The sequence below is a fragment of the Papaver somniferum genome, chromosome 11, assembly GCF_003573695.1.
Source record: "Papaver somniferum cultivar HN1 chromosome 11, ASM357369v1, whole genome shotgun sequence".
NCBI lineage: Eukaryota > Viridiplantae > Streptophyta > Magnoliopsida > Ranunculales > Papaveraceae > Papaver > Papaver somniferum.
This window is the reverse complement of record NC_039368.1, coordinates 81,278,737-81,291,982: the sequence shown is the minus strand read 5'-3', so window position 1 is coordinate 81,291,982 and position 13,246 is coordinate 81,278,737. Positions and strand designations below refer to the sequence as shown.

General features: G+C 37.8%; 5 protein-coding genes across 5 annotated transcripts; 3 read left to right on the top strand and 2 right to left on the bottom strand.

Moving 5' to 3' along the window:
• Positions 1-295: 295 nt before the first annotated feature.
• On the top strand, positions 296-2,828 carry LOC113321961 (ETHYLENE INSENSITIVE 3-like 3 protein). Its single transcript, XM_026569945.1, has 3 exons — positions 296-476; positions 738-2,491; positions 2,599-2,828. The coding sequence occupies exons 1-2, from the start codon at positions 448-450 to the stop codon at positions 2,488-2,490; spliced, it is 1,782 nt and encodes a 593-aa protein (XP_026425730.1). The 5' UTR covers positions 296-447; the 3' UTR covers position 2,491; positions 2,599-2,828.
• Positions 2,829-5,443: 2,615 nt separating this feature from the next.
• Positions 5,444-5,821, bottom strand: LOC113324666 (eukaryotic translation initiation factor 2 subunit beta-like). Its single transcript, XM_026572963.1, has one exon. It carries the CDS (start codon positions 5,819-5,821, stop codon positions 5,444-5,446), a length of 378 nt encoding a protein of 125 aa, XP_026428748.1.
• A 507-nt stretch (positions 5,822-6,328) lies between these two features.
• LOC113321959 lies at positions 6,329-8,387 on the top strand. The gene is made up of 3 exons (XM_026569943.1): positions 6,329-7,204; positions 7,359-7,910; positions 8,009-8,387. Exons 1-3 carry the CDS (start codon positions 6,419-6,421, stop codon positions 8,165-8,167), a joined length of 1,497 nt encoding a protein of 498 aa, XP_026425728.1. The 5' UTR covers positions 6,329-6,418; the 3' UTR covers positions 8,168-8,387.
• Positions 8,388-8,475: 88 nt separating this feature from the next.
• LOC113321960 lies at positions 8,476-10,543 on the top strand. The gene is made up of 3 exons (XM_026569944.1): positions 8,476-9,329; positions 9,426-9,974; positions 10,059-10,543. Exons 1-3 carry the CDS (start codon positions 8,541-8,543, stop codon positions 10,173-10,175), a joined length of 1,455 nt encoding a protein of 484 aa, XP_026425729.1. The 5' UTR covers positions 8,476-8,540; the 3' UTR covers positions 10,176-10,543.
• Positions 10,544-12,071: 1,528 nt separating this feature from the next.
• LOC113324665 lies at positions 12,072-13,046 on the bottom strand. The gene is made up of 2 exons (XM_026572962.1): positions 12,504-13,046; positions 12,072-12,383 (listed from the first exon to the last, which is right to left on the bottom strand). Exons 1-2 carry the CDS (start codon positions 13,044-13,046, stop codon positions 12,072-12,074), a joined length of 855 nt encoding a protein of 284 aa, XP_026428747.1.
• Positions 13,047-13,246: the final 200 nt, after the last annotated feature.

Genomic DNA, 13,246 nt, shown 5'->3' with positions numbered 1-13,246 from the left:
ATATGTCACCGAAAATTTAACTTTAAACTCATTGTCACTTGGATTTTGTATAAAAAATGGCCAAATTATGTCATGATAATGTTAACACTAGAAAATAAACATTAGACTCTTCTATGCGGCAAAAAAAGAAAGAAAAAATATATTTAGTTGGTATCCACCTTAAGGTAGACAACCTCCAATACAACGAACCTAGTCAAGATTTCAGTATTTAGGTCTATATTCAGTATATCTAACACACGTATCACAATGAAATTAAACGGCTCTGACCTAAGTTGTACTAGATTCAACAACCACAATAGCGTGGATGTTATCGCCATTCACGAGCACTCCGAAAAAGACAGCAGACGAAAATCGCAAGGACAGAAACTGGAAAACAAAAAACCCAAACCTCTGTTTGTTAGGATTAACACTAACAGAAATTTGTCTGCTCAGATCAATCAAACAGTCATGGCGGACCTCGCAGAAATTGATCCTCTGTATGAATTCTCCTCTCACTCTTTCCCTTTTTGTGCTTTGAATTATGATTAAAATGATTATGCCCTTTTAAAATGATTATTCTCGTATATACTGCTTTTTTTAAGGTTAGATTTTGATTGAGTTCTTGAATTGCAAGTTAAAAAATACATAGGATGCATGTGAATTTGAAACATAGTACTTTTTTGAGTTATTAGAATCTGTGTCTGTCTGAATTTGGGATCATAGGTTGAGTTGAATTTTTCATTTTTTTTTTGTGGTAGTTCGGATCTTGAAGGAGATGATGTGAGGGGGGAAAAGAATAATATAGCTGAGAAAGATGTAAGTGATGAAGAAATTGAACCCGAAGAGTTGGAGAGGAGAATGTGGAAAGATCGTGTTAAGTTAAGGAGGATCAAAGAGCGTGCGAAAATCGCAGAGCGGCAAGCTGCGGAGAAGCAGAAACATAAGCAGACGTCTGATCAAGCGCGTAGAAAGAAAATGTCTAGAGCGCAAGATGGGATACTTAAGTATATGTTGAAATTGATGGAGGTGTGTAAAGCGCGAGGTTTTGTGTATGGGATTATACCTGAAAAGGGTAAGCCTGTGAGTGGTTCTTCGGATAATTTACGAGCTTGGTGGAAAGAGAAAGTTAAGTTTGATAAGAATGGACCGGCAGCTATTGCGAAGTATGAAGAAGAATGTTTTGCAAAAGGGGAAGCTGAAAATAAGCGCAATGGGAATGGGCAGAGTAGTCTTCAGGACTTACAGGATGCGACTTTAGGGTCATTGCTTTCGTCTTTGATGCAACATTGTGATCCACCGCAGAGGAAGTACCCTTTAGAGAAGGGGGTACCGCCCCCTTGGTGGCCTTCGGGGAATGAAGATTGGTGGAATAAATTGCGGTTACCAGAGGGTCAGGCTCCCCCATATAAGAAGCCTCATGATCTTAAGAAGGTGTGGAAAGTCGGAGTTTTGACTGCGGTTATCAAACACATGTCACCTGATATCTCTAAGATCAAGAGACATGTTCGTCAATCCAAGTGCTTGCAGGATAAGATGACTGCAAAAGAGAGTTTTATTTGGTTGGGAGTGCTGAGCCGAGAGGAAGCCTTAATTGAACAACCTAGCAGTGATAACGAAGCATCTGGTGTCATTGAGGTGCCTCCAAATGGACGTCGTCGAATAAGGGAAGCACCGGCTGGTAGTGATAGTGATTATGATGTTGATGGTGTTGATGAGGGTATGGGTTCTGTTTCTTCCAGAGATGAGAGAAGACAACAACCTGTCGATGTAGAGTCTCATGCAGATATTCATGTTAGTAATACTAACACCAACCAACTTGGGCAAAGTAAAGAACCAGTAAAAGAACCTTCTAAGAAAAAAAGACGTCGTGCAAAGGCAGGCCCAATTGTTCAGGAGGAAGTACCTTTGAACAATGATCTTCAACATGGAGCACCGATGGATAATCCCATTGATATGAACTATACAGAGGCGCCAATTCATTTGTATCAGCCAAATGTTCCTCAGCATGAAAATGGTCCAAACCTTGTTTTATTTCCTCCAGAAAAGAATTTAGAAGGTCATTCACATTTTACTGCACCTGAATTTGCACCTCTTCCTAATGTGGCAGCCACACAAAGCATGTATGTTGATGGAAGACCCATGCTTTATCCAGCTATACAAAATGCATTGTTGCACCCTGGAGCTCCTTATACTTCATCTCACAACCCATCAGGAGAATATGAGTTTCCTCAGACAATTCCAATGCATAATCTGCAAATGACACCAGGGGATACGGGCATTCATGATACTTCCTTACCTGGAAACACGATGCAGAATGCTGGAGAAATGCACCATTTTGTGGAGGACACATTAAACAATCAGCACGATAAACCTGTTGACAGTCACTTTGCGGATGATCTCTTCCCACCTTGGGACTTGGATCATTTATCCCCTTTCGGAATTGATGATTCGTTACCGAACTTTGAGTTTTTGAATGATGATGAAGATTTTTTGCCATACTGTGGAGCATAAAGTAAGTAGTGTTAGATTACAAGCCTATCTTGTAAAGCTTCTATCTTGCTCCATGAATCTTATAATCTTATATTGCTAATATTGATTTTGTTTTTTTGTTGATTGCAGCAAAACAAGGGATTTGTTGCCAATTTTGGTGTTATTGGTTGTGGAAATCAAGCCTGGAAGTCAGTAGTTCAAACGAACTTGGATACGGAAATAGGTTTGCCTCTTGTGTTACCAAAACCAGTTGGGTTATGGCATTTTGACGGTCACAATGGTTGTAAATACACAAAAGTTGTTTCTTCTTGTACATATTTTCTTTTACTAAAATGAAGCCGAAAGGTGATTTACTTGTCTCTTTTTTGTTTTACTATTCTTCACCTGATTCTTTACATATTTTCTTAAATATCTAGTGCACATTTAATGAGTCTCTATGTTTTACAAGTAAGGTTTTCTGAATCTTGCATATAACTTTAGTTATGATACTAAAACAAAGGTATAAATTAGGTTCCATCACGTAAACTAAAAGTAAGGGAGTAAGGTGGTGTCCAGGTGTGATTTAGATAAACTTTATGATTTCCCTCAGCAGCGGAAACCCTAGAAAACATTTTCTTATTAGGTTATGTACAACGAGGAAGTATATGATTCAGAACAGAACCAAAATCTGAAAATAGTAAGACGACCACTTGCTGTTTTCAGTAAACCACATCTAATCTGTCTATTACTATTGTTCGGCTTATATCTGGACTTATTTTTGGTAGTATATTATTGTTTCAGTCCCAACCGAGCCTTTTAGATCGTCTGTTAGTTGAAGTCTTGTTTACAGAATGCAAACGACATACAGAATACGGCTTTGCCTTTTTTAGGTTCACCGACAGGTTTGCAGGTTCCTGGAGTTCGAAATTGTGAAGGCATCTTCTGTAATTTGTCTCAGTCTGTTTCGCGTTTGTTATATTCAGCAAGGCATGTAGTCTCATTGCGAAATTTTACATGGTTTACAATGGATATGGCAAATCACATTCTATGTTGGGATCCTGAGGTGAGGGTCCGTTTTTCTTGGTTTAAGATGTCATTAAGTTTGCTTCTTTTAGAATTATGTAGCTTCTTGCGTACATGAACCTTTCCCTTGATGGAGGCTGTAATTATGCATATTGGATATTTGCCCTAAATTATGTGAATTTTTGCATTATGCAAATGCTCTATACAGTCCTACTTTAATGAAGCTGCATTTTGGATGCTTATTGCCAGCTGAGCCAGATTTTTCATTTTGTAAATAAAAAAATTCACTATTTAATTCAAAGTTCATTCACTAGCTAAGATTTATATAATAGATAGATTCAGGGTGCATGGCACCATGCAACGGTTGATAGCAAAACACTAATGAGAATAATATTTCACATGATGGATACAGTTGAATCCCGTCCTACCTATGGAAACTGTTGATGCTATTGGGTATAAAATAAGATTTATTACCACTTAGTTATCCTTTAGGGCAAAATTATTCTAGCTCTGAAATGGAGTTTTATGCTCGAAATAACAATAGCTCTTTATCTTTTAGGGATTTGATGTACATGCTAAACTCACTGGTTGACTTTTTTTTTTTTGCTGATTGATTGAAGATGCAATTGTCTCCTTTTACACATGTACATTGCAATTTTGGGATCATAAGTTTTTTGAATTCTTATACTACTATCTTTTTTTTATATGCCTACTTCCCCATTTCTGTTTGCTGTCATGTTGGGGAACTGGCGTCATGGCTTATGCTTGTTGGTTGGTGCATTAAATCTTAGAGCTCAAGAGCGCAATCTTACATCCCAGGTATCTCTACTTAAAAACCACAGTAGGAAATTGTGGGCTTTGTAGCATCTATAGTAGTCAGAAAATTTCGAATCCTGTTTGATTTGCAATACATTGTTATTCACATGTTATTTTCTTTTAGGGTAAGAAATTCCTCAGCTTCTTAGAGGGATTGGTGGGCGCTATGTGATCCTTTTAGTGTCCGTTTTTCTATCTATTGCAGTTTAAACTACAACGTATTCTTCTCTCTTCCGTTTCATATATTAGGGTAGGGTGCTTACAGATGCTGTGGTAAGTGCAGGGAAATTATAGATAGTCATGCTTTCTCATTGCAGAATCTTAAAAGTCAAAACTTCGTTTCGACTGAAACCACACAGTTAAATAATGAAATGACTTTTGTCCTCTCACTTGAGTGCTTCAACTATATATGAGATTTTAGCTGGTACAACCATTCTCTTTATAATATCAAATCTAACTACAGTTATCTATGATTATGTTGTACTAAGAGTAACTTTATTTTGTGTACATCTCATGGTTTTTATCAGTGAGGGCCAGGCACATACCATTGGATTTATCGACTGCAGAGATCCGTACCTTTTCTCAACACCCTTAAATGAAGATGCCCATCTCGGATGAACTTAGAAACCTTAATGAGTTATTTCAGTGCAAGGTTCCTTGGAAGTTCAGTTGATGTAAGGTGTGTTCATTTTTCATTCTCCCCTTAATTTGTCCCTATCAACTCCACTCCTTCATTAGGGAATAGCGTTTTGGTTTTGCCTCACTGTCTGCAGGTGCCAGTTTTATACTATCCTGTAACTTGTCTCAGTCTGTTATTCGTATATTTAGCAAGCCGCGTTGTCTCGGTGCAAAACTGTACATGGTCTCTAATGGTTATGGCAGTTCAGATAATTTGATGCATTATGCAAATGTTCTGCATCAACTTACTTTAGTAAAGCTGCATTTTGGGTGCTTGTTGTCAGGTGAACAAGATTATTTTTTATTTTGTAATTAGAATTTTTTTTCACTACTTAATTCAAAACTCGTCCATTTATAAGAGTACATCACAAGTGGGAAAATATTTCACACGATAGATACAAATACAATTGAATCACCTCCTACCTATTTTACCTCTGCCTGACAATCTTTGACTAAATTTCGAAATTAATGATCCAGATTATCGCTTCAAATACCTTTGTAGAATCCTTTGAAAATCCTCAGGAGTAAACCTTCCTTTAACAACCAGCCTCTGTTGTCCATCTAAACATCCACTTGTTCCCATTTCAGTAAGTAAGAAATTCATAAGATGCTCTGGCTCCCATTGCATCCATGTGCAGATACTCATGAAATTTGCGAAGACAGTCTTTCTGAAGCCTTTACGTAGAACTTGAACTTGAGGTATATAAGGGGGAATTTCGAACACGTGACAGACAATCTCTAACATAGTTTCCCCTTCGTTCTTTTTGACTTGATCATGCAGAGCATCAGCGCTCACAAAATCTAGCTTAAGTGGCTTCTTCTTTTTCTTCTTAGACCACCAAAACATGGAAAACATATTCCACTATCAGCTGAAAAATCATCTTCAATCATATTCGAATGCAAAAGCTTTTTATCAGAAAAGGAAAGCAGGAACTGGATTTTTTCTTTTTGTTTGATGAGACGTGAGAAACAAAAGATGTTCTATCGGCAAGAATTGCTATATTTTGGTAGTTGCCTTATTTGCCCCTTGGAATTGGATCTTGAGCCTCATACATACATGCAGTTGGGCTTGGGCTTGGAGATATTTTGCCTTAGCTTCTGACCTCCCTCAAATCTCTCCGCTTGAGAAATACTTCATCGCCATGTCAGTGGTGTCTAGTTCAGGTCAGGCAACTGGTGTTCATATAGCATTACCAGAATCTCAAATTGTAATGCGCTTTGACTTTAGTTAACTGGAGTAGCATACCAGACAGATCCCACAATAAGGCCGCACCTTTAGTGAAGTAGAAAAAAAGAGATGTGGTTCGTTAAAGTAGCACTTAGCTTGTGCTACAAAGAAAGGTACCTTTGTCCAAGTCTAAGTAAGACTTTTTGTAAACTATGCTGTCCTGAAAGTAGGGAAATCATTACATTTACCAGAAATGGATTCTTCTTCTCAAAAACAAGACTGAGAATGTTTTGTACTCGGTTAATCATGAGTTCAAAAACTCGAAATCCACCTCCCTTCAAATTCGTCATCTTTTTCTCTTCCTTGCTCAGTTTAATCTATTTTATGGTATCGGTATCAATAATTCATTCAACAGCTTTGAATTACATATGGTTAACAAAATCAAATTACGTCGACAGTTCTTCTGATACGTCAATAAATCATGTTGTTTTCGGTATTGCCTCAAGCTTCAGATCATGGGAAAAACGAAAGGAGTACATTCGGTTATGGTGGAAGCCAGAGCAAATGAGAGGATGTGTCTTTGTTGATAAAATGCTGCTGCAGAATTATGCCAATTCTTCTCTTCCTCCTATTTGTGTTTCAGAGGACACTTCGCGGTTTCCTTACAGTTTCAGAGGTGGTGATCGTTCAGCCATACGCGTAGCGCGAGTTTTGCTGGAAACTGTAAATTTAAATCATTCTGATGTGAGGTGGTTTGTTTTTGGCGATGATGATACTGTCTTCTTTGCAGAAAATTTGGCGAAAACACTTTCCAAGTATGATCACAGTCTATGGTATTATATTGGGTCTATCTCGGAGACGTTCATTCAAAATGACAATGATTTGTCCTCGTTTGAAATGGGGTATGGTGGAGGTGGTTTCGCTGTAAGTCATTCACTTGCGAAAGTTCTAGCCAAGGTTTTGGATTCGTGTCTGCACCGGTATCCTCATCTATATGGAAGTGATGCTAGGATTTATTCTTGCTTAGGCGAGCTCGGTGTTGCTTTGACTCATGAAGTTGGATTTCATCAGGTATTTACACTTACTAGTATGCTTCTTGAGTTTAACTGAAAAACGATATGTATACTGCTTCCTCCGTTTCATAAAAAGTGATACTTTCAGATTTTTTTCATTTTTGCCTGAAAAAATGAAACTGACAGCCTAATTTGCAACTCTTTTTTACTAGATTGATCTCCGGGGCGATTTATTTGGTTTACTGGCGTCACATCCTCTGGGGCCTTTGATATCTCTTCATCACTTGGACAATGCCGACCCAATATTTCCTAAGAAGACAAGACACCAAGCAGTGGAACATTTACTGAAAGCTGCAACATTTGACCCCAACAGAATTGTGCAACAAAGTATATGCTATGACAAAAAGTTTTCTAGGACAATATCCATCTCATGGGGTCATGCTGTCCAGGTTTTTGAAGGTAATGTTCTCGTTCGGGATCTTCTCCAAGTTCGAAAAACGTTTAAGCTATGGAGGAAAAGGGAAATTCCGTATTCAAATTTGTACATGTTTAATACTCGAGAAGTGGATAGTGATCCATGCAAAAGACCCACCATTTTCTTTTTAGATAGTCTGTCATCACCTACTTCCAGTACAGATGATCTTGTCGTTAAGAGTATTTACAAGAGCAATGGTTTTGATAATTGCGTGGAAAAGAAGGATTTAACAAAGAAATTGGAAGAAATCAGAGTGTACTCGCATAAGCTAGATCTTAACATTAAACAGGTATGCCATTGCCATGGCCTGCGCAATTTACAACATGTTCCTTTTCGTGCCTTTCTTCTTTGTAACTGATATTCAACATTCTTTGCATACTTTTTCAGATGCAAGCACGGAGACGACAATGCTGCAACGTTTTACCCTCACCAGATGATAAAGTTGTCGAGATTGCTATTAGGGAATGCGGAAGAGAAGAACTAGCTTACATGCACCCAGGGATGTCAACACTGGGGCACGAGCCGCTAACAACTGCGCAGCATTAGGGAGACGAATTCTTAAAACGCCCGGAAGCAAACCTCTAATCTCATCTCAAGTGTTGTTCCCTGATTTGTGCTGTAATAAATATTTTTTTTTTATCTTGACTAGTGCCCCAGAGCCACAGCAAGAAATTGTGTCGGTTTGAGATTTCTTCTCCCAAAAAAAGACTACCCCAATTGAAGGATCTTGTCCCTGATAACTAATACACATTTAAGAAATTTTGCAGCTGCCTCTTAAAAAATTATTCCAGTCCCTTCAGAAATACACATCCTCCCGTTTGTCCTGGTTTCCACGATTCCAATGTCCCAGCTGAACGTAGCCATTTGGCCGGAAATAGTCATCCCGCCGGCATAACCAGGGTAAGTAACTAAGTTGAAAATGGTTGTTTGTCGGTTAATCAGTTGTTCCAAAACCCAAACTTTAGCTCCCTTGAAAACCATCTTTTTAGCCTTATCCTGTCTTAGTTTAGTCTATCTTGTTGTATCAGTATTAGTAACTCAAGCACCTATATTCGATAACATACGGTTAAGAAAATCAGACTACGCTGAAATTTCTTCCGAAACAACAATAAATCATGTGGTATTTGGAATTACTTCAGCTTCCAATTCATGGGAAAACCGGAAGGAATACGTCCGTTTATGGTGGAAACCAGAACAAATGAGAGGCTGTGAATTTCTCGATACAATGCCGCTACAGCAGAATGCTGCTAATTCTAATCTCCCTCCTGTATGTGTGTCGGAAGACACTTCACGGTTCCGGTACAGTTTTAGAGGAGGTGATCGGTCTGCAATACGCGTAGCACGAGTTTTGCTAGAAACTGTGAATTTAAACCATTCAAATGTGCGGTGGTTTTTTCTCGGTGACGATGATACCGTGTTCTTTACAGAAAGTTTAGTGAAAACACTGTCAAAGTATGATCACAAGCTGTGGTATTATATCGGGTCTATTTCGGAGACGTATGTACAGAATGACAATGACTTATCTTCATTTGAAATGGCTTATGGTGGAGGTGGTTTTGCTGTAAGTTACTCTCTTGCAAAAGTTTTAGCTATGGTTTTGGATTCGTGCCTGGATCGCTATCCTCATCTTTATGGAAGTGATGCTAGGATTTACTCTTGTCTAGCCGAGCTCGGCGTTGCCCTGACTCATGAAGTTGGATTTCATCAGGTATGTCTTATTTTTCCTGAACCCTGAAATGCGATTTCCGTTTCTACTTGGCTAAAACTATAAAACCGACTGCTCAATTTGCAACTATCTTGCTAGGTTGATCTCCGGGGTAATCTGTTCGGGTTACTGGCCTCGCATCCTTTAGCGCCTTTGATATCTCTTCATCACTTGGATAAAGCTGACCCTATATTTCCCAACAAGACAAGGCATCAAGCGGTGGCACATTTACTAAAAGCTGCAACACTAGACCCTCATAGAGTAGTGCAACAAACAATTTGCTATGACAACATGTTTTCGAGAACCATATCGATTTCTTGGGGTCATGCTGTTCAGATATTTGAAGGTAATCTTCTTGTTCGGGATCTTCTTCAAGTTAGGAATACGTTCAAGCTACGGAGGAAAGAAAACATATCGAACACGGATTTGTACATGTTTAATACTCGACAAGTTGATAGTGATCTATGCAAAAGACCCACAATTTTCTTTCTGGAAAGTTTATCGACAAATCCCAGTACAAACGATCCTGTCATTAAGAGCATTTACAAGAACAATGGTGTTGGGAGCTGCTTGGAAAAGAAGGATCTGACAAACAAACTGCAAGAAATCCGAGTGTTGGCACATAAGCTAGACCTCCATATTAAACAGGTACATAGTTCAATGATGTTTTGCTATTACAATCGTGGTTCTTTTTTACTGTGACCAATCATATACGTTATCTGGGCATTTCAGCTGGAAGCACGGAGACGGCAATGCTGTGATGTCTTACCTTCTTCGTCAGATGACAAAGTTCTCAATATTGTTATTAGAGAATGTGGAGAAGAAGAAATAGCTTACATGCACCCATAAAACTCTCAAAAAATTACATGCTGACAGAAGTAGCCGTGGCCACACTACAAGATATCATAACCATGATATTTCTGAAAACGATGATCTCTGTAGGTTTTCCAAGATAGCCTGAGATACTCAGTTGAGTCCAATTGTCTCTTCTAGACTTTTAGTACTAAAAATTTCATATGCTTTGTTATGATCCTGAAATATCCACTACTTGACCACTGCAACCCTCAGCGTAATATGCATGGCTAGCCATCCACTTCCGAAAATTGGAAGGGAAATTTAGGAATATGTCCCGATTCACTAATTATAATAATCCTGATTGTCCCGGATTCACTGATTGTCATCTGATTGCAAGGTCTCATTTAAGGAGGGTGGGATAATACGACCACATTTGGAACCTATGTGTGCATATATATATAGTGGACTTTGGAGGCAAAGTCTCATTTAAATAGGGTGGAATGATAAGACCGTGTCTTATCGGCTATGTTAGTGGTGTTGGGGTCAAGTCTATCGAAATTATAGAAGCCACCTTGGTTGGCCACTGCGGAAGACAACGACATGATTCATGCTTTAGTATTTAGTTATCTAATTTATTGTGAAAAATAAGTATTTGATTAGAATTAGGATTTTGTTTTAGAGTCTACGGTCCATGGATGTCGGCCCAACTAGATACCTAGGGTTTCCCTTTCACATATATATAAAGAATATTGTTCCATGTAACACGAGGATGCTGATCAATAGAAACCTCTATTTGCCTCTTTACTTTTTCTATGTTTTCCATTGCAACACATTATCAATTACAAGCTCTAACCTCGCGGCAATGTATTTTGATTTTTTTTTAGTTGCTATCAAATCCGTGGAGGATTATTTTGCATCCGTATTTTTTATTTTTTATTTTTTTCAATCAAATTGGGATTGTTGGAGTCAAATCAGCTAAGTTTCTGTTACAATATTTGATAATATGTTTTAATATAAAATTGTATTATCTTTATTAATAAAAGATAGAAAAAAATATTTTTTATTTTTCACTGTTTGTCATGATTGATCGTACTGTATATGTGTACGCCTGGGTGGCGATGCTTATGTCATAGTATTCCGCGATGATTATGTCACAGTATTCCGTCGCTTGGAATCCTCGGGGAAAAGAGGATAAGGATCCTGTTCTGATCCCAGAAAAGAGGAGAAGGAAGAGCCGACCCGGTTCGATCCGTTCCAGCCCGACCTGTCCCACCCAAACCATAGTCAAAAGCTCTGGGTGGGTTCTGACTTCAAACTTAGCAAGATACATCAAAATCGATAAATTCAATATAACGATAAACAAACTATGAATCATCAAGCTCTGGGTAGGTTCTGACTTCAAACTTAGCAGGATACATCATCGAAATCGATAAATATGATGCTCAATATCGATTTGAACTTCAAATTCGGTATAACGACAAACAAACTAATTTTTTCTTAAAAAAAACTTGTTTTATTTATTAATCAAAACCAAAGAATTACGGAAGGAGTAAACAAAAAGATTCAAAAAGCCAAAGTGGACAACATCCCGGGACTGAAGATAACAATGAACAGACAAGTACCAAACCTAAGAATAAAATGAAAAGTGACAGACAAGGCTTGCACTCCATGTTACCAGGATTTCAATCAAATCTATAATCTGTATATCCTGGAAACTCCATTCTGTGCATATTTGTAGGTCTAGTGGAGAATTTGACAGTTTGACCTTTGTCTAGATGCACACCCTTCTTTGCAAAGAAATTAGCAGAGAAATTCACTTCTTTGCAAAGAAGTTAGCAGAGAAATTCACTTCTCTGCAAACATGGTTAAAATGAATGGATCTTACTTTTTTGCAAATGAACTTCCATCTGTTTAAGACAAACCAGGATAAGTTGCTTTTCATGAAAGCATTTATGGCAGATGTGAGTCAGAGTTAACGATCAGCTTGTCTTGATTATTCTGCACAACCCATTCCATTGAACTAATAGTTCCAATAATTTCTGCAACAAAATTTGTAGTAATACCCATTCCACCAGATTCAGCTGTAACCAAATTACCAATGCTATCTCTAGCTATAAATCCATACCCAGCACATCCTGGATTCCCCCTTGATGCTCCATCACAACATAGAAGAATTTCTCCATCTTTAGGTAGTAGGAAGGAACACTCAATAGCTCTGACAGACTTTACTTTTCTACATTTTATATCAAAGGCTTTTAGGACCTGAAGATCATGATCAGAATTGCTCATATTCTCTTTAACTCTGAATTCACAATCATGGATCATTCTTGATATTTTTTTCTTAGCTCTATCCAGTTCAGGTAAAGTATTCTAAAAAAATACATGATTTTTAGAAAACCAGATCTCCACCATCATGTTAGAAGAAGCAATAAGCCACAGTTCCTGAATCCAAGAGCTACTGTTCTTACAAAGAGTCATAATGTCATCAAAGGATTTAGGATTTTTGAATGCAAAAATGCCACCAATCGAACTCCATAACAGTTGACCATAATTGCAATTCCAAAGGATATGAATCAGTAAATCTTGATCTTTATGACATAAGTAACATCTGGAAGCTAGAGATATACCTCTTTTCTTGACATTTTCATCAGTATTGCAAGCATTTCTTGTTATCTTCCACACATTTCCTGCGGTAGAGGGATGAACATAGGATTTCCATAGTCTTTTAAACCACCTCATTTTGGGGTATATTTCCCTGATAACATTTATTGCACTCTGAATTGTGAATTCTCTAGATTGAATTGCAGTCCAAATTAGTTTGGCTTCTTCCAAAGAAAGAATGGGAAGATCTTCAGTATTGATATATTTGAGCATCTCTTCTGGAATGGTACAAGTATTATCCTTTATCAGATTATTTACTCTCATATTAATATGTTGTTGAATGTAAGTATCCCCTGAAAATTGATTGAGTAGACTAGATTGTTAAAGCCAGGTATCTCTCCAAACAGATTCTTGAGTTATTATCAAAATCCTGTAATACCCATTTGATTCCAGGACAAACTGAAGATTATTTATGATAAGTAATCCAGCATCCATGTTGATCTTGAAATTTTGCTAAGAAAACT

Bases quoted from the DNA above. Each gene is read 5' to 3' on its own strand.
- LOC113321961 (XM_026569945.1), top strand. From the start codon at position 448: ATGGCGGACCTCGCAGAAATTGATCCTCT. The intron at 477-737 runs GTATGAATTCTC...TTTTTGTGGTAG, and splicing joins CTCGCAGAAATTGATCCTCT to TTCGGATCTTGAAGGAGATG.
- LOC113324666 (XM_026572963.1), bottom strand. From the start codon at position 5,821: ATGTTTTCCATGTTTTGGTGGTCTAAGAAGAAAAAGAAGAAGCCACTT.
- LOC113321959 (XM_026569943.1), top strand. From the start codon at position 6,419: ATGTTTTGTACTCGGTTAATCATGAGTTCAAAAACTCGAAATCCACCT. The intron at 7,205-7,358 runs GTATTTACACTT...CTTTTTTACTAG, and splicing joins ATGAAGTTGGATTTCATCAG to ATTGATCTCCGGGGCGATTT. The intron at 7,911-8,008 runs GTATGCCATTGC...ATACTTTTTCAG, and splicing joins TAGATCTTAACATTAAACAG to ATGCAAGCACGGAGACGACA.
- LOC113321960 (XM_026569944.1), top strand. From the start codon at position 8,541: ATGGTTGTTTGTCGGTTAATCAGTTGTTCCAAAACCCAAACTTTAGCT. The intron at 9,330-9,425 runs GTATGTCTTATT...CTATCTTGCTAG, and splicing joins ATGAAGTTGGATTTCATCAG to GTTGATCTCCGGGGTAATCT. The intron at 9,975-10,058 runs GTACATAGTTCA...TGGGCATTTCAG, and splicing joins TAGACCTCCATATTAAACAG to CTGGAAGCACGGAGACGGCA.
- LOC113324665 (XM_026572962.1), bottom strand. From the start codon at position 13,046: ATGAGAGTAAATAATCTGATAAAGGATAATACTTGTACCATTCCAGAA. The intron at 12,384-12,503 runs GTATTTTTTTAG...CATGATCTTCAG, and splicing joins TCTGGTTTTCTAAAAATCAT to GTCCTAAAAGCCTTTGATAT.